Genomic DNA, 21,039 nt, shown 5'->3' with positions numbered 1-21,039 from the left:
GAAGGCTTTTTTCAAAAGAATTGAGAAGAGTATTATGTGTTTTGTGTGGGCCGGGAAGACCCCGAGAGTGAGGAGGGGATTTTTGCAGCGTAGTAGGGACAGGGGGGGTCTGGCACTACCGAGCCTAAGTGAGTACTACTGGGCCGCCAATATCTCAATGGTGTGTAAGTGGATGGGAGAAGAGGAGGGAGCGGCGTGGAAGAGATTGGAGAGGGCGTCCTGCAGGGGGACTAGCCTACAAGCTATGGTGACGGCGCCGTTGCCGTTCTCACCGAAGAAATACACCACAAGCTCGGTGGTGGTGGCTACACTGAAAATCTGGGGGCAGTGGAGACGGCATAGGGGAAAGACGGGAGCCTCGGTGTGGTCCCCGATAAGAAATAACCATAGGTTTGTTCCGGGGAGAATGGATGGGGGATTTGGAGCATGGCAAAGAGCAGGGGTAACACAATTGAGAGATCTGTTCGTAGATGGGACGTTTGCGAGTCTGGGAGCGCTGACGGAAAAATATGGGTTGCCCCAAGGGAATGCATTTCGGTATATGCAACTGAGGGCTTTTGCGGGGCGGCAGGTGAGGGAATTCCCGCAGCTCCCGACGCAGGAGGTGCAGGACAGAGTGATCTCAGAGACATGGGTGGGGGACGGTAAGGTGTCAGACATATATAGGGAAATGAGGGACGAGGGGGAGATCATGGTAGATGAGCTGAAAGGGAAATGGGAAGAAGAGCTGGGGGAGGAGATTGAGGAGGGGCTGTGGGCTGATGCCCTAAGTAGGGTAAACTCATCGTTCTCGTGTGCCAGGCTAAGCCTGATACAATTTAAGGTGTTACACAGGGTGCATATGACTGGAGCACGGCTCAGTAAATTTTTTGGAGTAGAGGATAGGTGTGCGAGATGCTCGAGAAGCCCAGCGAATCATACCCACATGTTCTGGTCATGCCCGGCACTACAGGGGTTTTGGGTGGGGGTGGCAAAGGTGCTTTCGAAGGTGGTGGGGGTCCAGGTCGAACCAAGCTGGGGGTTGGCTATATTCGGGGTTGCAGAAGAGCCGGGAGTGCAGGAGGCGAGAGAGGCTGATGTTTTGGCCTTTGCGTCCCTAGTAGCCCGGCGCAGGATATTGTTAATGTGGAAGGAAGCCAAGCCCCCGGGTGTGGAGACCTGGATAAAGGACATGGCAGGGTTTATAAAGTTGGAACGGATTAAGTTCGTTCTAAGGGGGTCGGCTCGAGGGTTCACCAGGCGGTGGCAACCGTTCGTCGAATACCTCACAGAAAGATAGAGGGAATGGAAAAGAAGAAGACAGCAGCAGCAACCCGAGGGGGGGGGGGGGGGGGGGGGGAGGAATCAGAAGGACTCTCAGGGATGTTATTGTATATGTATAGGTAGTTGGTATATGTAATTGTATATTGGATTGCTGGATTGTATTTTTGGAGAGTATTTATCTTGGACAAGGCAGTTGCCATTTAGTTTTATTTTTGATTTTGTTCATATATTATTTATTTACTTGTTTAAAACTGGCCATTGTTATTTATATTGTTTTATTGCTGTGTAAAGGAAACGCTATGTGCTGTTATGTTTGGCCAAAAAAATCCTGAATAAAATATATTAAAAAAAAAACAAGCCCACATTGTACAGAAACGGTGTTCGATTTGGTGTGATATCTCCTGCATGCCTCAGAGTGACTTATGACTGGAAAGACTACTATTTTGATATGCTGGAGGAGGCAGATGCATTTGTGAAGAAGCATAGGCTGGGATTGGGTTAACTTTAAATTGTACTCATTGTGAGGTCTCTGTTTGTGGGGAGGGTATGTGATTTTTGGGATTTCCTGGGGGGGGGGGAGGGTTCTGGGCATTCTGGAGTTTATGGGATGGGTATTGTTCTTTTTTCTTTTGACTATTAAAGTTAGTCGGTGGTGGGGGCTGATTGGTGCTATGGTTACTTGTTCTATTTTTACTCTGAGCAGGGGCCACCCTGCTAGCTGCAGAGCTTTTTTAAAAATAAACATTTTATTGAGGTATTTTTGGTATAGTAACAAAATAAACAATATACATGAAACAATAAACATAGTGCAAAAGCCACCCTTATTTACCCCCTACTCTAAACTACCCCCCCCCCCCCCCCCCCGTCTGCTGACGATTAATTTCCCGCAAAGAAGTCGACGAACGGTTGCCACCTCCAGGTGAACCCTAACAGTGACCCTCTCAAGGCGAACATGATTTTCTCCAAACAGAGAAGCTAGCCATGTCCAATAGCCAGATCTCCAGCTTCGGGGGCTTTGAGTCCCTCCAAGCTAATAGTATCGGTCTCCGGGCTACCAGGGAAGCAAAGGCCAGAACGTCTGCCTCTTTCTCCTCCTGGATTCCCGGGTCTTCTGACACCCCGAAAATCGCCACCTCTGGACTCCGCGCCATCCTTGTTTTTAACCACTGCAGGATCTTCTCTTTTTCCACAGACTTGTGGAGTCTTACAATCACCGCCCATGGCGTCACCCCAGCTCTTGGCTTCTGCCTCAGAGAACTGTGCGCTCCATCCACCTCTGGGACCACTCACACCATTGACGCCACCGAAAGTCCGTCTCTCACTCACACACACATGAACTCTCTCACTGACATAAACACTCTCACTCACACGTAGATTCTCACTCACACGTAGTCTCTCACTCACGTGTAGTCTCTCGCTCACACGTAGTCTCTCTCACACGTACTCTCTCTGTCTCTCACACATACTCGCTCTCACCCAGTCTCTCACTCACACTCTGACAATGCACTCTCACTCTCTCACACACATGCACACTCTCCCTCAAGACATTCGCACACTCACACATGCACTCTCACTCTCATACTCACTCACCCACTCACTCTCACTGACATGCTCTGTCACACACTCACACCCGCAGTCTCACACACACACACACTCGCACTCTCACACACACACACTCACTCTGTCACTCACACATGCACTGTCGCTCGCTCACGCGCACACTCTCTGCTTACAAACTCCTTTTCAATCCAACGTGTCATGATATACAGACACGCACATAATGATATACAGACAAGCAGCTAATGGACACAGAGAAGAGGACATGACCAATAAGCAGGCAGGACACTCAGGGGTTGGATCTGACTATAAAAGACATGAGAGGCACTCACACACCGCCTCTTTCCACTGATGAACATTTAGAGAGTCAGTCAAGGGTGTTGTTACAATCTCGCACTCCCACCACGTGGCTAAGAGCTAGTCTGGTTCAGTCAGACAGAGTAACCACACTTAAGTTAGCAGAGATTGGAACTCACAGCGAACTGTGCTAACTGCTATTAGTTCAATAAACCTGATTGAACTAACTTCAAGATCTGGAGTATCTTTTTGATCTATGCTGCATCCAGTTGCAGCCAGTGTTATACCAGTGTACCTAACACGACATGATACCAGGAGACTACTAATTTAAGGTGGCTTACCTCAGTCCGTTCCGTGATGACCAGCAAATGTATCCTGGCACCATGGAGAAGATTCAGGCTCCTCACCAGCTCAGGACCTCCGGCAATCTCAGTGCCAACTGGTGGATATTCAAGCAAATGTTTCTGCTGTACATCGAAGCTTCAGACCTCGAGGGTGTGTCTGATGCAAGAAAGATCGCGCTTCTCCTCTCGACAGCGGGTGATCAAGCCATCAAACTCTTCAACTTGTTTAACTTCACCGAAGGCCTGGACAAGACAAAGTTTCAGACCATCCTGGACAAGTTCGATAGTCACTGTGAAGTGGACACCAATGAAATCTTCGAAAGCTACATATTCAAACAAAGTCTTCAAGGTAAAGATGAATCTTTCAGTGCCTTCTTAACTAGCCTCCGCCTGCTAGCGCTGACCTGCAACTTTGGTGATATTGCTGACTCCCTGATCAGAGACCAAATTGTGTTTTGAGTTCACTCTGATCCTCTGAGAGAGCAGCTCTTAAAAATCAAGCATATGACCCTGTCAGTCGCGACTGAAACATGTACAGTGCATGAGCACGCAAAAGATCGGTATTCCCAGTACAAATCGGCTGAAAATGAGAAACTTGCCTCCCACGAGGCAGAGAGTGTGCAGGCCATCTCCCTGATGCAATGCCTCAGCATTGAAGACAGCGGCCATCTCGCATGCTTTTCCCGGAGCCCCACGCATGCGCGATGCGAACGGGATAACAAAGCGGCCGACACCCACACTGTGCAGGTGCAGACGTCTGACGACCGCACGGCGCATGTGCGACGACGTACACCGCGTCACGACGCCGAGGTCATGATGTGCCCGAACGGTGTCAACGCCCACTTAAAGGGACACTGCCCTGTAAGAGGCAGGCGATGTTTAGACTGCGGGAAGCCTGGACACTATGCAGCCTTGTGCAGGTCTGCACCACCAGTCAGAGGCCAGTGCTCCTAATTCCGACGACGGTGCGTCCAAAATGTGCAACGACGATTACAGAATTCTGATCCTGGCAGTACAACGGATCCAGAGGATGAGTGCCTGGAGTCCGCCTACCGAGTGGGCATCATTACTACACGTGAACATGCCACACCCAACTCATCTCGCATTCAGTCCATCCTCGCTGTGGATTCCGAGGACGAATGGCGTGCGGTGATGCAGGTCAACCGCTGCTCCATCCAGTTCAAGCTGGACACAGGTGCTTCTGCCAACCTCCTCTCACAGGCAGACTTCAAACGCATCAAGAAGACTGCTAGCTCCTGGACTATAACGGTAATGTCATCACTCCACTGGGGTCCTGCCATCTACTCGTCTCCAACCGGAGTACCCATGCACGGCTACGGTTTGAAATTGTCAGGCCGGACAGGGCATCCCTACTGGGCGCGCATGCCTGCAAAAAGCTAAACTTGGTGCAGCGGGTTTATTCAATGACATCCTCCAACGTGAATCTTCTAGCTGGCATTGACGACATCCTCGCTCAGTATCCAGATGTGTTTGACGGAGTGGGCAATTTGCCATATTGGTACAAGATCCTCCTGCGACCTGATGCCAAGCTAGTGGTCCATGCACCACGCAGGGTCCCGGCTCCGCTGAAGGAGCGCCTGAAGGAACAGCTCAATGAGCTGCAGCAGCAGGGGATCATTTCCGGGGTAACCGAACCGACTGACTGGGTCAGCTCGATGGTGGTGGTTAAAAAACCCTCTGGAGACCTGCGCATCTGCATTGATCCCAAGGATCTCAACCAGAATATAATGCGTGAACACTACCCCATCCCGAAGCGGTAGGAACTCACCAGTGAGATGGCACATGCAAGGTTTTTCACAAAATTAGATGCGTCACATGGATTCTGGCAAATCCAGCTGGATGAGTCCAGCAGAACGCTCTGCATCTTCAACACACCGTTTGGCAGGTACTGCGATAACCGTATGCCGTTCGGCATCGTCTCGGCATCGGAGATATTTCATCGCATCATGGAGCAGATGATGGAGGGCATCGAAGGGGTTCGTGTGTACGTGGACAACGTCATCATATGGTCCATGACCCCTGAGGAGCATGTTTCCCGTCTCCAGCAGGTATTCTGCCATGGCCACGCCAATGGCTTGAAGCTGAACAGGGCCAAATGTTGCTTTGGCATGTCGACACTCAAGTTCCTAGGAGACCAGATCTTTCAGTAGGGCATGTGCCCGGACACAGACAAGGTCAAGGTCATTGCAGCCATGAAGGTCCCGGAAGACAAGTCGTCGGTATTGCGCTTCCTGGGCATGGTCAATTTTCTGGGCAAGTTCATCCCAAACATGGCCTCACACACCACGGCCCTACGAAACCTAGTGAAGAAGTCCACTGCCTTCGAGTGGAAGGTGGCCCATCAGGCAGAGTGATTGGAGCTGAAAGCCTAGCTCACCACTGCACCTGTATCGGCATTTTTCGACCCAGACAGGGAAACAAAAATCTCGACAGATACGAGCTAGGATGGCATCAGTGCGGTCCTGCTGCAATGCGATGACACCTCATCCTGGGCACCGGTTGCCTACGCATCAAGGGCAATGACGCGCACCGAACAAAGGTATGCACAAATCGAGAAAGAATGCCTGGACCTTCTCACTGGCATTCTCAAGTTTCACGACTATGTCTACGGCCTGCCAACATTCACAGTTGAGAAGGATCACAGGCTCCTGGTCCATATTATCCACAAGGACCTTAATGAAATGACGCCTCGGTTGCAGCGCATCCTCCTCAAACTCAGAAGGTGCAACTTTGACCTGGTCCACACGCCTGGCAAGAAACGTATCATTGCCGATACACTGTCCCGCATCAGCACCGTGCCTAGTGAACCACTGAACGTCATCTGGCAAATTGAGTCACAGGTTGAGTCACAGGTGCAGCTGTGTGCTAGCACCCTCCCGCCATCTGATGAGAAGGTGATTCGTATCCGTAAAGAGACAGCCAAAGACCCCCCTCTTGCAGCATGTTATGCAACACCTCACCAATGGTTGGCAAAAAGGGCAGTGCCCTCAATTTTTCAATGTAAAGGACGACCTGACGGTGGTTGATGGCATCCCCCTCAAACTGGGCCGATTTGTAATTCCACACAGTCTCCAGAGCTTGGTGCCCCATCAAATCCATGAGGGCCACCTGGGTGTGGAAAAGTGCAGACGCAGAGGCAGGCAGCCTGTCTACTGGCCCGGGATCAGCCAGGACATCGCGAACATGGTCCTCAACTGTGCGACCTGTCAACGCTTCCAGCCAGCGCAGAGTAAGGAGACACTTCAGCAGCATGAAATCGAATCCTCTTCGTGGTCCAAGGTTGGCATCGACTTCTTTCATGCAAATGGTCGTGATTACGTGTTAATCATTGATTATTTTTCCAATTACCCTGAAGTCGTGAAGCTCTCAGACCTCACATCTCGGACCGTAATCAAGGCCTGTAAGGAGACGTTCTCCAGGCATGGTATCCCACTCACTGTCATGAGTGACAATGGCCCGTGCTTCAGCAGCCATGAATGGTCTCTGTTTGCCCAGTCGTATCAGTTCAAACACGTCACTTCCAGCCCACACTATCCGCAGTCAAATGGAAAAGTTGAGAAAGGGGTGCACATAATGAAGCAGCTCATCTGCAAGGCCACGTATTCTGCGTCTGACACTCACCTTGTGCTGCTTGCGTACAGAGCGGCCCCACTGTACACTGGCATGTTGCCGGCTGAACTCCTGATGAATAGGGACCTTCAAACGACACTTCCAGCCATACACGTGCCCAACCTGGATCATCCCCCGGTGCTGCCGAAGGTGCAGCAACTCCGATACCGGCAAAAACAGGGCTATGATGCTTATGCCACCGATTTGCCCGTGTTATCCCTGTCCGACACTGTTCGGGTCAATACCCTGATGGAGGCTGGTCAGCTCCAGCTGTCGTTGTTCAAACAAAGAACAAAGAAATGTACAGCACAGGAACAGGCCCTTCGGCCCTCCAAGCCCGTGCCGACCATGCTGCCCGACTAAACTACAATCTTCTACACTTCCTGGGTCCGTATCCTTCTATTCCCATCCTATTCATATATTTGTCAAGATGCCCCTTAAATGTCCCTATCGTCCCTGCTTCCACTACCTCCTCCGGTAGCGAGTTCCAGGCACCCACTACCCTCTGCGTAAAAAACTTGCCTCGTACATCTACTCTAAACCTTGCCCCTCTCACCTTAAACCTATGCCCCCTAGTAATTGACCCCTCTACCCTGGGGAAAAACCTCTGACTATCCACTCTGTCTATGCCCCTCATAATTTTGTATACCTCTATCAGGTCTCCCCTCAACCTCCTTCGTTACAGTGAGAACAAACCGAGTTTATTCAATCGCTCCTCATAGCTAATGCCCTCCATACCAGGCAACATTCTGGTAAATCTCTTCTGCACCCTCTCTAAAGCCTCCACATCCTTCTGGTAGTGTGGCGACCAGAATTGAACACTATACTCCAAGTGTGGCCTAACTAAGGTTCTATACAGCTGCAACATGACTTGCCAATTCTTATACTCAATGCCCCGGCCAATGAAGGCAAGCATGCCGTATGCCTTCTTGACTACCTTCTCCACCTGTGTTGCCCCTTTCAATGACCTGTGGACCTGTACTCCTAGATCTCTTTGACTTTCAATACTCTTGAGGGTTCTACCATTCACTGTATATTCCCTACCTGCATTAGACCTTCCAAAATGCATCACCTCACATTTGTCCGGATTAAACGCCATCTGCCATCTCTCCGCCCAAGTCTCCAGACAATCTAAATCCTGCTGTATCCTCCGACAGTCCTCATCGCTATCCGCAATTCCACCAACCTTTGTGTCGTCTGCAAACTTACTAATCAGACCAGTTACATTTTCCTCCAAATCATTTATATATACTACAAAGAGCAAAGGTCCCAGCACTGATCCCTGTGGAACACCACTGGTCACAGCCCTCCAATTAGAAAAGCATCCCTCCATTGCTACTCTCTGCCTTCTATGGCCTAGCCAGTTCTGTATCCACCTTGCCAGCTCACCCCTGATCCCGTGTGACTTCACTTTTTGTACTAGTCTACCATGAGGGACCTTGTCAAAGGCCTTACTGAAGTCCATATAGACAACATCTACTGCCCTACCTGCATCAATCATCTTAGTGACCTCCTCGAAAAACTCTATCAAGTTAGTGAGACACGACCTCCCTTTCACAAAACCGTGCTGCCTCTCACTAATACGTCCATTTGCTTCCAAATGGGAGTAGATCCTGTCTCGAAGAATTCTCTCCAGTAATTTCCCTACCACTGAAGTAAGGCTCACCGGCCTGTAGTTCCCGGGATTATCCTTGCTACCCTTCTTAAACAGAGGAACAACATTGGCTATTCTCCAGTCCTCCGGGACATCCCCTGAAGACAGCGAGGATCCAAAGATTTCTGTCAAGGCCTCAGCAATTTCCTCTCCAGCCTCCTTCAGTATTCTGGGGTAGATCCCATCAGGCCCTGGGGACTTATCTACCTTAATATTTTTTAAGACACCCAACACCTCCTCTTTTTGGATCACAATGTGACCCAGGCTATCTACACCCCCTTCTCCAGACTCAACATCTACCAATTCCTTCTCTTTGGTGAATACTGATGCAAAGTATTCATTTAGTACCTCGCCCATTTTCTCTGGCTCCACACATAGATTCCCTTGCCTATCCTTCAGTGGGCCAACCCTTTCCCTGGCTACCCTCTTGCTTTTTATGTACGTGTAAAAAGCCTTGGGATTTTCCTTAACCCTATTTGCCAATGACTTTTCGGGACCCCTTCTAGCCCTCCTGACTCCTTGCTTAAGTTCCTTCCTACTTTCCTTATATTTCACGTAGGCTTCGTCTGTTCCCAGCCTTTTAGCCCTGACAAATGCCTCCTTTTTCTTTTTGACGAGGCCTACAATATCACTCGTCATCCAAGGTTCCCGAAAATTGCCGTATTTATCTTTCTTCCTCACAGGAACATGCCGGTCCTGTATTCCTTTCAACTGCCACTTGAAAGCCTCCCACATGTCAGATGTTGATTTGCCCTCAAACATCCGCCCCCAATCTATGTTCTTCAGTTCCCGCCTAATATAGTTATAATTAGCCTTCCCCCAATTTAGCACATTCATCCTCGGACCACTCTTATCCTTGTCCACCAGTACTTTAAAACTTACTGAATTGTGGTACTGTTACCGAAATGCTCCCCTACTGAAACATCTACCACCTGGCCGGGCTCATTCCCCAATACCAGGTCCAGTACCGCCCCTTCCCTAGTTGGACTGTCTACATATTGTTTTAAGAAGCCCTCCTGGATGCTCCTTACAAACTCCGCCCCGTCTAAGCCCCTGGCACTAAGTGAGTCCCAGTCAATATTGGGGAAGTTGAAGTCTCCCATCACCACAACCCTGTTGTTTTTACTCTTTTCCAAAATCTGTCTACCTATCTGCTCCTCTATCTCCCGCTGGCTGTTGGGAGGCCTGTAGTATACCCCCAACATTGTGACTGCACCCTTCTTATTCCTGATCTCTACCCATATAGCCTCACTGCCCTCTGAGGTGTCCTCTCGCAGTACAGCTGTGATATTCTCCCGAACAAGTAGCGCAACTCCGCCTCCCCTTTTACATCCCCCTCTATCCCGCCTGAAACATCTAAATCCTGGAACGTTTAGCAGCCAATCCTGCCCTTCCCTCAACCAGGTCTCTGTAATGGCAACAACATCATAGTTCCAAGTACTAATCCAAGCTCTAAGTTCATCTGCCTTACCCGTAATGCTCCTTGCATTAAAACATATGCACTTCAGGCCACCAGACCCACTGTGTTCAGCAACTTCTCCCCGTCTGCTCTGCCTCAGAGCCACACTGTCCCTATTCCCTAGTTCTCCCTCAATGCTCTCACCTTCTGACCTATTGCTCCCGTGCCCACCCCCCTGCCATACTAGTTTAAACCCTCCCGTGTGACACTAGCAAACCTCGCGGCCAGGATATTTATGCCTCTCCGGTTTAGATGCAACCCGTCCTTCTTAAACAGGTTACACCTGCCCTGGAAGAGCTCCCAGTGGTCCAGATAATGGGAGCTAGGCTGCCCCCCGCTCGTATGTTGTGCGTCTGGCTGATGGTTCTGTTGTGAGACGAAACAGACGGGCACGCCGCAAAGTTGCCTGCCCGCAACCACATTCTTCTCCGTTTCCTTCTGTTTTGCCACCACCTGCTACCTCGACTCACGAGGCTACCACTCAGGCTTCAATCCCGCCCATCAAGGCGCTGTCGTCCCCACCCCCACTTCTCCGGCGGTCGACCAGGATCAAGCGCAAGCCACAGAGACCGGACTTATGAACATTTGTTCTGTTTGCTATGTTCTGTGTTCTCGCATTCGACAGCTGTTTTCACATGTACATATGTTCACATCCACTGCATGTATATATGTTAATATTGGCCTATTCTTGCAAATACATTCACATATGTCATCCAAACATTAAAAAAAAGGGGAGATGATATGCGGACACACACAATGATATACAGACAAGCAGCTAATGGACAGAGAGAACAGGACATGACCAATAAGCAGGCAGGGCACTCAGGGGTGGGATCTGACTATAAAAGACACGAGGCACTCACACTCCTCCTCTTTCCACTGAACATCTGGAGAGTCAATCAAGAGTGTTGTTACAATCTCACCCCTCCAGCATGTGGCTAAAAGCTAGTCTGGTTCAGTCAGACAGAGTAACCACACTTAAGTTAGCAGAGAGTCGAACTCACAGAGAACTGTGCTAACTGCTATTAGTTCAATAAACCTGATTGAACTAACTTCAAGGTCTGGAGTATCTTTTTGATCTATGCTGCATCCAGTTGCAGCCAGTGTTATACCAGTGTACCTAACATGACACTCATCACTCATGTATGCACTCCCTCACACACTCACTAAACACGCACTCTTAACTCATATGCACCCTCACTCACACACGCACCCCTACTCACACTCTCACTCACGTGCGTTCTTTCTTTTGTTTTATAAATTTAGAGTACCCAATTCATTTTTTTCCCCAATTAAGGGGCAATTTAACATGTCCAATCCACCCAGCCTGCACATCTTTGGGTGTGGGGGCGAAACCCACACAAACACGGAGAGAATGTGCAACCTCCATACAGACAGTGACCCAGAGCCAGGATCAAACCTGTGACCTCGGCGCAGTGAGGAAGCAATGCTAACCACTGTGCCACCGTGCTGCCCCCTACATGCATTCTTTCATGCACTCACTCACGCACACTCACTCACAGACGCACTCTCAATTTCGAACCACTTGCACTCTCACTGGCACACATTCACAGGCGCTCGCTCACTCATGCACGCACCGTCTCACTCACACAGGCACTCTCACTCACTTACACTCTCATTGACACACTCTCACATACACACTCTCACTCAATGCACAGGTTCTCATTCACACTCTCACACGTGCACTCCCAGACACACACACTGCACGGATTCTCACTCACGCACTCTCATACACGCATTCTCTCACATACACTCTCACTCACGCATGTACTCTCTTACTCATGTACTCTCTCATGCACGTGCACTCATTCATGCAGGCATGCACTCTCTCACACACTTTCTCTCACATGCACTCTCTTAGCACGTGCTCACTCATTCACTCACATACAATCAAGCACTCTCTCACTTCCACACATATGGTAACTCTTTCTCTCGCACACACACGCTCTCACTCCCACACACATTCACAATGGCCCACACATGGCAATCAGCTTTTTCCCTCCACCCCTCACCCGCTCGCCCCCACACACACACACAACCTGGGGCTCCGCAGCATCTCATTCTTGGGCCTCGCAGTTAGCCTCTCCTCCCTGGGTCGCGCTCTGCGACACTGTGCTCCCCATGTTTTTCTCCATGGGCCCTGGTTTGAATTGTTGGAACGACGCTCCCATGCGGTCTGACAGCACAACACTCCTGATTGTCAAATGCCTTCTGGAAATCTAAGGACACCACAGGTTCCACCTTATCCAAGTTGCTTGTTACTTCCTCAAAGATTTCTAATAAATTAATCAAACACAATTTCACTTTCACAAAAACTTGGTGACGGCTTGATTGCACTGAGATTTTATAAGTGCTTTGCTACAACCCCCTTAATAATAGATTCCAGTATACTCCCACAAAATAAACACAAATTAGCAAAGAAGTTAGAAGGTTGGCTATGTGAGAAATGGAAACGCTCATGTTGGTGCAACAGGAGGCATATCTCTGTGGTTGGTTGAATTAGCTGACAGTGTCTGCTGTTGATGTGGAAATACTCAATGACACGCAAGGAGAGAAATTTCTGTCTGTTTGGCACCTGAGAACTGGGTGGCCAGAGGTAGAATGTGGAAAATAGCATTGTATATCCTCGTAAATGCATTTCAAGCCAGGAATGATGTAACTGCAGAATTGAGGGGTGTGATATCTCAGCAGAGAAATATAAAAGCATTTTTACTGGAACAGGCAGAAAGTAACAATGCCTTTAATTGTGCAACATACCAGGACAAAGGCAAACCATAAATAGATGACTGCACCCAGCTATTTGGAAATCACTGGACCACCTTTGAACTCACTCTTCCTCCTGGGCCTGTGTGAAACATTAAAGTGCCAGGCTCCGAGTGAACACCAACAGTCTCTATACAGACCACTGCTTAGGCTGCTCATCACTTGCTTAAATATGGGCAAAATGGACACGATACATAACTATCCATTCATAACCAGAAAAGTACAGGCAATGAAAGATTCTAATTTGCATATTTAAGCTGCTTCCCACTTTGGTTTCAGGTTAGGGAATAACTCCCTTTTACAGACATTGAATTAGTGTGACATTGTTGCCTACATAAAATTATACGGAAACGTGCAATATTTCAAAAAGATTTTCGTTATGACTGAAATAGCAGACAGGAAGAATTACTGTAATTACCGTATATACTTGCGTAAAGTCACATTTTTGAGACCAATATTTTGGGCCAAATGTAAAGGTCGACGTTTACATGGGTAATATTTTTGAGGGATAGACTTGCGTGCTTGATTGTGGTACACATTTAGCCGGGAGGTTGCTGCCATCATTGGTGGAGAGGAAATGTAAAGATTCTTGTGCATGCCTTTAGATGAATGAACTGCAGTGATTACCGGTAAGTAATTAACAATCACAATGTGGTCAGAACCCTGCAAATCCAGGATCGGCTTTCACTCAAGTGTACACGGCAGATATCATTGTGCGCAATGTGTAAAATAGCATTGTGAAATTATATTGCTTCACAGGAACTAAGCAAAACTCTTGTGATTGGTGGAAAGGCCCGTGTCTGTGGAGATTATGTAAATACACCCACGTTATTTTACAAGCATGGCACTGTCACATGATCCAGGACTCTATGGGTTTATTGCTGTGTTGCAAAACATACAGAAAAGCCTGGATTTTGCACTTGCGCTAACTTTTTGGGGGAAAATTTGGAAAAAAAGTTTATATCACAAATTCACAGGGCCAAACATGACCAACACATAATAATATATCAACAAAAGAAGAAGTTCCAACCGGCAACTGTAACAATAGCTCCCCTTAACGAAAATACTTCTCTTGCAGACTTTACATTGCCAGACTTGGCCAAAACACTTATTTGCAGTGGTTTATGTACATTGTGGTTCAGGCATTAATTTGCCATCAAATCGGTCTCTTGTTGTTTTCCTCCCTTCTGCCAGTGTCCTGTGTTTCTTTTGGGTACATTTGTCCCGCCCATCTTTCTTTCTCTTCCTTGATCCGTGACTTGCTCAGTGTCTCCCACCATGCCCACCCCCTCCCTACTTTATTGGTTGCTGACCACGAACAGATCTTGGTACTTCTCCCATCGGGCAGGAGATACAGGAGTCTGAGAACACGCACGAACAGACTCAAAAACAGCTTCTTCCCCGCTGTTACCAGACTCCTAAATGACCCTCTTATGGACTGACCTCATTAACACTACACCCTTTATGCTTCATCCGATGCCGGTGCTTATGTAGTTACATTGTATACCTTGTGTTGCCCTATTATGTATTTTCTTTTCTTCCCATGTACTTAATGATCTGTTGAGCTGCTCGCAGAAAAATACTTTTCACTGCACCTCGGTACACGTGACAATAAACAAATCCAATCCAAGTTGGTGAATGGCTTCCACGTCCTGTAAAAACCTTTGTCTGACCCATGGATTGCAAAGGAGAAAGAGAACTTCTCCCCTGGGTGCGTGAACTTCCAGGGGTCCACTGCCCCCATCTGCTCCATGACATTATTCAATTTGTTCGCCATGTTTGATAGTTTCCCTGGTTTTGGACTGGATCTGTCCGTTCGTGGGTCCTATACACAGTTCAAGTCCCCCCTCCCCAATAGCGAGCCGGTGTGCGTCTATGTTGAGGATTTCTGCCAGAGTTGTATTTATAAATTCCGTATCATCGCAGTCGGGAGCGTACACGTTTATAAGGACCACTGGTGCCCCTTCCAGGACACCCCTAACATAATATACCGCCCCCCTGGGTCTGTGACCATCTTGTCGCCGTGAAGGCTGTCCTCTTGTTGAGCCCTTGTCCTGAAGCACAATAGGTAAGTCTGCCCAACCCAACTCTTCCCTACTCGCAGTTGGTCAGGCCTCAGATTTTTTAGATGGGCGAAGATGCAGGATCTTTTCACTGGCCATTAAGTCCTCTGACGTTTCAGGTGACTATCCTGATCCCTTCCTGCGGGGTCAACCATACTTACCTTGTGAATGTGCCCCTGCACTCTGGGGTTTCCCTTTGTGGGGGGGGGGGGGCAGTCCAAAATGGCTATTGTCACGATATTCGCCATGTGGATGCACCCCTGCACTCCAGGGTTTCCCTTTGTCCAGGTGCCATTCAAAAGGGCAGTTGTCATCATATCCACCATGTGGACGGGGCCCCTGCACTCCAGGGTTTCGCTTTATTTGGGGGTCAACCAAGGTTGCAGTTGTTGGTGTACTGTTTCTGCTGTTGCCCATGCGTCCTGTCGTAGCCAGCGCCCTTCCTTTCCAGGCTCTTCCTGATCCTGCCGTCTTTTCAGCTTCTAGAATTGTTTGTGGCATTTTTTGGTAGCTGTGGTGATCTTGAAGGATGAGGGTTTTGTTCACAAATTTAGTAGCCTATTTTTATGCTAAAGGTGCCAAATTCCAACTTCCAGGAGGAGAGCCATCTTTCCTGCGCCGCTCAGCACATCCCTGTCACTAGACGTCGCACTTACACTAACAGCAGAAATGTCAAAGTTGACCATTCTTATTGTGAAATTGACAGCAACTGCTGACTGGCTCATAAGCCCAGTTAATGCAGAGGTTGCTGTCAGTGACTCCCTGCTCCTTCACAAGATGCACTGAAATCCCCACAGATGACAATCTTTAAAAATCGTTGAACTGACAAGACTTTTATTACGGGCCAGGGTTTAGAGAACCCCAAAGTATATCAGGGAGTTCACCTGACCCACAACTTTTAATAGATTTTGGTTATGGGGAGCACAAGGGCCCACTTTACAGGTGTGATGCAACAGAGAACTAAATGTATTTTTAAACAAAAACAATGTTTATTCTATAAATCCAGTTAACATTTTATAAACACACAGTAAACCAGTTTATCAACTACCAACCCTGATAATCCCCCCAAAAGATACAGTACTCTATAGGTAACCCTTGATACCTTTCCTAGCAACATCCACAAGTTAAACCTTTTTTTTTACAAAGACAGCAGGTTTAAATTCTCTATAGAAACAGGTATTACTTTGAAATCATCAATGAGCTAAAGGCATTCTTTAGCTTGTAGAGAGAAAGTGCATTTTACATATCTGCTTGCTTTAAATACAGCTCTCCAACTCTGAAAACGAAACTAAACACACTGCAACTGCCAGCTCAAAACAAAAGTGAAAGACAGACAGCCCAGCTCCACCCACACACTGACATCACTGCAGCTATTTATAAACATCAATTTCTTAAAGATATGCCACTTTGCCCATTTGTGTTGTAATATAACTTTTGAAAAACCCTTAAAGTTATGCCTTGTTAATGAGGCAGAACTGGGTTTTTAACAATATTCTAACAGCAGCCCTGGAAAACTTATCTTTATGTAATGTTGACTTTTTCCATTATAATGAATATGTTAGTTAAATATAAATCATTTTTTAAAGAAAAAAATTATATTTCAGTTTTCAATGTTTATGTCCTTATCTTTATTTTGCTCTGTAGAATTTAGTGCATTTTATTTACTGGTTTTCAGTCTGTGAGAATTCTTCAATGTAATTGGCTGCTTGGCTCCAGGTGTCAGAAAAGGGGAAATACACAACACAGAGATTGCTAGATTCCTTGTAGGGAAGATGTTTGGCATAAACTGCTTTCCACCTATCGCAAAGCTGCAGTGAAGCCTCTAATCTGTCAAAAAAATAAATCTCGCAACCTAATCTGTGCAATTGTGTAGGTTTACTGCTTTTTCAAAAAGAGCACAGATGCAGTAGAAATTTTGAAAAGGGAATCTGAAGTATTATGCGGAAAGAGCAGGGGTGTGGGATTAACTGGACAGTTCTTTCAAAGAGCCAGTACAGACATGAAGGTCCAAACTGCCTCCTACTGTAGCTGGAAGAATTCTTTGATGTTCCAAAGTTGGATGCCAGCAGCAAAGAGGGCGCTTTTGCATTACCGTTGCCATTGGCCAAATGACCAAAATTACATTGGCAGGTAGACGTATTGAACATTGTGGCAAAGCAGGCATGTGTGAAAATAGGTTAGACTGCTGCAGTGCATGACATGCCCCAGCTTCAGTGCCCAGAACTTGGTAAGGGGATGGCAGATGATCCTACCCGTTTTCTCCATTGAACACCCCCCAGGTGTATCAGCACCAGCAGAGAATGGAATCAGTTGAGGTGGGGACAGAATCGCCCTGAAGATGAGCCTGAATTAAATTTAGACCCTTGTTCATCCTCCAACTGACCCAAGGCCTAAATTAGCCAAGTATCTAAAGCCTGAGGAGGGGGAGAGTTGCCAACTTGCTCTTCTTTCAAATGTAGGTTCAACCTTATTATCCTCGAAGTCTACTGACCAGTACCATTTTCTCCCGCACAGTGCAGTGCAACCGTATGCGCTTGGTTTCGCAATAACATGATACCAAGGTGTTATTTTAATGGAACTTCCTGGCATATAAACTTTATGGCATAAAAAATAATACACTTTGTAGATCCTTCAATTTAGATAAAGATGCACCAGAGAGATCTGCTTCATGATTTCAAACAATACACACCAAACTTGTCGGGTTGCCATTCCTCTTGGAATAACTGGGAGACGACTGGATTCGCCCTCAGCTATCTCCCGGCAGATACTAAAAACAGTCCAGAAGATTTTGAAACGATAGGATTCTGTTTATTGACTCCCAGCGGCCACAGAGTCCATCTATTGAATGGTGATGGATAAATGTGTTTACAGACAGCAATCCTGGAGACGCAGCGTGATGACCTAGATGTTTATGTCACGGCCACGCATAGAACATAGAAAGATACAGCGCAGTACAGGCCCTTCGGCCCACGATGTTGCACTGAAACAAAAGCCATCTAACCTACACTATGCCACTATCATCCATATGCTTATCCAATAAACTTTTAAATGCCCTCAATGTTGGCACACATACCACGCTCACGATATCGCCCATTCGGTTTAATTTCCCCGCTGGAGGCTGGCACTGAGCAGGAGAACGAGCCAGCCTCGGGTCAACCCAACCTCGAGGCGAGACTGACAATTAGAAACCAAAGGAGCCAGCCCAGCCAGGAGCTAAAGGAGCATGCAATAAAGGGCGACTGTTTGAGCTTTCAACTGCACCTGCCTGGCTGGAGAATTGATACCCACCAGTCCAGCCTAGCCTAGCCTAGAAAGTTGTCGCGGCTCCTGGGACCCTTGCTGAAGAGAAAGTCCCAAGAGACTGAGAGGTATGCAGGAGCGCAGTTTCCAGCTTCCTGTTTTACCGCTGGGCTGGAAACATTTCATTGGCTACAAAGACCTAAAACGTAGAAAGCTTTCCACCGAGAGATAACTCAAGAGTCTCACATTAAAATAGAAAACTTGGCTTTACTGTGCACAATTTGGAAATGACAGGTCAAAGGTCAATCAAAGACATAATCAGATTCAGGCAAAATAAATCTCCAAAAACAGCTTCACTCTGAGTTGGCAACCCTACAAACCAGAGAGGTCATTTTACAGACAGACTTCCGACCAAAGATTTTCTTGAGCACAGATTGGGATTTTGTCAATATTGGACTAAGCGCTGACTACTCTGGTCAGAAATGATGTCCCAAGGAGGTGAAGTCTTTTCTGTTCTCAACAGGATTCAGGTAACATCCCATGAATACCCTGATCCGCACCCAGAGTTTAAACATCCTTGTTGTACTACGGATGGATTATTTTCTGTTTCAAGGGAAAATCTAACCCTTAAAAGAGTTCAGCCTGGAATTTCCACCGGTCACTTGTTCACCTTCACAGGACCTTACGCATCACCCATCACGTTGTTGAAAAGCACCTTTTGATCTTGTGGAGTCATTGCCTCGTAGCTGGACAACTCCAATGTGAAAGTAGCATTGCCTGACGTCAAAGTGCGAAGTGCAGTTGAATAACTCTGCAACCAATTTACAAAGAAGTTCAGATCCATTGGAAAACGTACAGCATTAAAACTGTCGGGAAAGCTAAGAATGAGTTGTACAACCAAAATCATTTATACTGTAAACAAGATTCTTCAATCGAAATCAAAAATAATGTTCACCTGAGAATAATTTCTCACAATTCTATTATTTCATAATTTAAACAGTCTTATACAATATATCATAAATGTATTTGAAGACAATGCTTAGCAAATCTGAGTGCAAATTCTTTTTGAATTTAGCAGTAAACTAAGAGGTTAAAATTTGATTGTGCTGCTCGGGTGGAATGAACTGGGTGCAGGGAGTGCCCTATCCTGGGTGCCCTATCCAGAAACAGGCAGGCCGAAGGATCAGTCAATGTTGAGCTTTATTTTAAATTGTCTAAAGAGTTACATGCACCTTAACACTTCCCCTGGTCAACCTGCTGGTAGCAGCCCTCAGTAAGGTCTCAAAAGGGGTGTGCATATTGCACGTTGAAGGCATGTCTTTCTGAGGTATGGATGTCCAGCACATGCAATAAAAGAGCTAGAAGGTTGTACAGTCTGCAGTAAACATGAACAGGTAACGAGCAACAGCTTATGGGATTCAACCTTGAGTCGTCTATGTAATATATAGCAATGTTGGGTACTCTTTCTTTGACAGATTATTCGCGTTTTCTTATCCATCTGACCTGAAGGTATCGGGAATAGAGTGGAGTCTAGTTTTCATAAGCAGCCAGGAATGGTGAGCTGCACCTGAGTCGGAGGGCATCCTGCAATGTGAAATACAATAACCATCCCTGCTGCATAATATAGAGTGGGTGCTGCACAACTTCAGTTGCACAGAGAATAGGTTTTGTCAATCCCTGCATTGGGTTTCCTTCCAATTTATTTTTGCTTGCCCGTTTCCTCTGCCTTGACCATGGCTGGTTATTTTGAAGTCTGATAATGATTGAGATCATATCATCCCCACACACCCCTCTTACCTTTAAATGTACATATTCTTAAATTTGGACCTGTTGGCCAGATTTTCCCCTTTCACCATTAGGGCTGTATGCTTTGCAGACAGCTATGAATAAATTATCCAAACAAAACGATATGTGGAAAATTGAGGTAACCAGTTCACTGCACTGCTGACGAACCAGCTGTGCTCCAAAAAGGTAGCACAAAATTATCTGACAGTGGAAACTTTACTTTAGTTTTGTTTACATGTGGCAATGCCCAGATTCTTTGGGCTCACGTTCAGGAGCTGATCAGTAAGACCAGCAGCGCGGGTTCAATTCCGTATCGGCTGACGTTATTCAGGAAGGCCCCGCCTTCACAACATTTTCCCTCGCCTGAGGTGTGGTGATCCTCAGGTTAAATCATCACCAGTCAGCCTATGGTGATCCGGGATTATGGGGACTTTACTGGGCTTAAAGTGTACAAACTCCTGGTCAAACCTTTCATAAAACCCTTCAAATGCTCAGCTGGAGGTGTTTTATAACTTACCATCATTTCTGCAAGTGGAACAGAAGCCAATGCAACGCAGCTGTCCTGCCGGTTTTGAATTTCTCGGATGCTTCCTCTTCGCTGGGCCAGATCTGCCAGCACCACACTAAGGTAATCCTCTTCCACTGTGATTTCCAGGCTCATCACAGGTTCCAGCACCTGGCTTTGAGCCTGTTTTAATGCCTAAATGTAAAGGAACAGTGTCACTTTGATCAATTGCAAATTCAGGCTATGGAACTGAGAAAGCTAGAGTTTGAAGAAAAAAGTCCAATTCATGAATGTACAATTTTAATGAGGTGATTATGTCACTGAGTAGATCTGCAGCCAAACAAAAGTGTAAATATTCAAAACAATTGAAAATCTACCCTGGTTACAATGATGAAGTAAAGCTTGAACCCTTAAATAAAATGACAGAAAATCTTTTACTTGTCTTTAGACACCAATTT

At 47.0% G+C, this 21,039-nt stretch overlaps 1 protein-coding gene across 5 annotated transcripts in view; it reads right to left on the bottom strand.

The window, feature by feature from the left end:
- Positions 1-18,538: 18,538 nt before the first annotated feature.
- Positions 18,539-21,039, bottom strand: part of gfm2 (GTP dependent ribosome recycling factor mitochondrial 2) — a 77,701-nt gene continuing 75,200 nt past the window's right edge. For all 5 annotated transcript variants that reach the window (XM_072516074.1, XM_072516076.1, XM_072516078.1 and 2 more), the window contains 2 exons: positions 20,594-20,776; positions 18,539-19,102 (listed from right to left, as the gene is read on the bottom strand). In XM_072516074.1, the coding sequence (XP_072372175.1) occupies positions 18,974-19,102; positions 20,594-20,776 (312 nt within the window). In that variant the 3' untranslated portion in view covers positions 18,539-18,973. The remainder of the gene's footprint in view (positions 19,103-20,593; positions 20,777-21,039) is intronic.

This window comes from Scyliorhinus torazame, chromosome 9 (assembly GCF_047496885.1).
Source record: "Scyliorhinus torazame isolate Kashiwa2021f chromosome 9, sScyTor2.1, whole genome shotgun sequence".
NCBI classification, from domain to species: domain Eukaryota; kingdom Metazoa; phylum Chordata; class Chondrichthyes; order Carcharhiniformes; family Scyliorhinidae; genus Scyliorhinus; species Scyliorhinus torazame.
The sequence above is the reverse complement of the archived record's forward strand: the minus strand, read 5'-3'. Positions and strand labels throughout refer to the sequence as shown.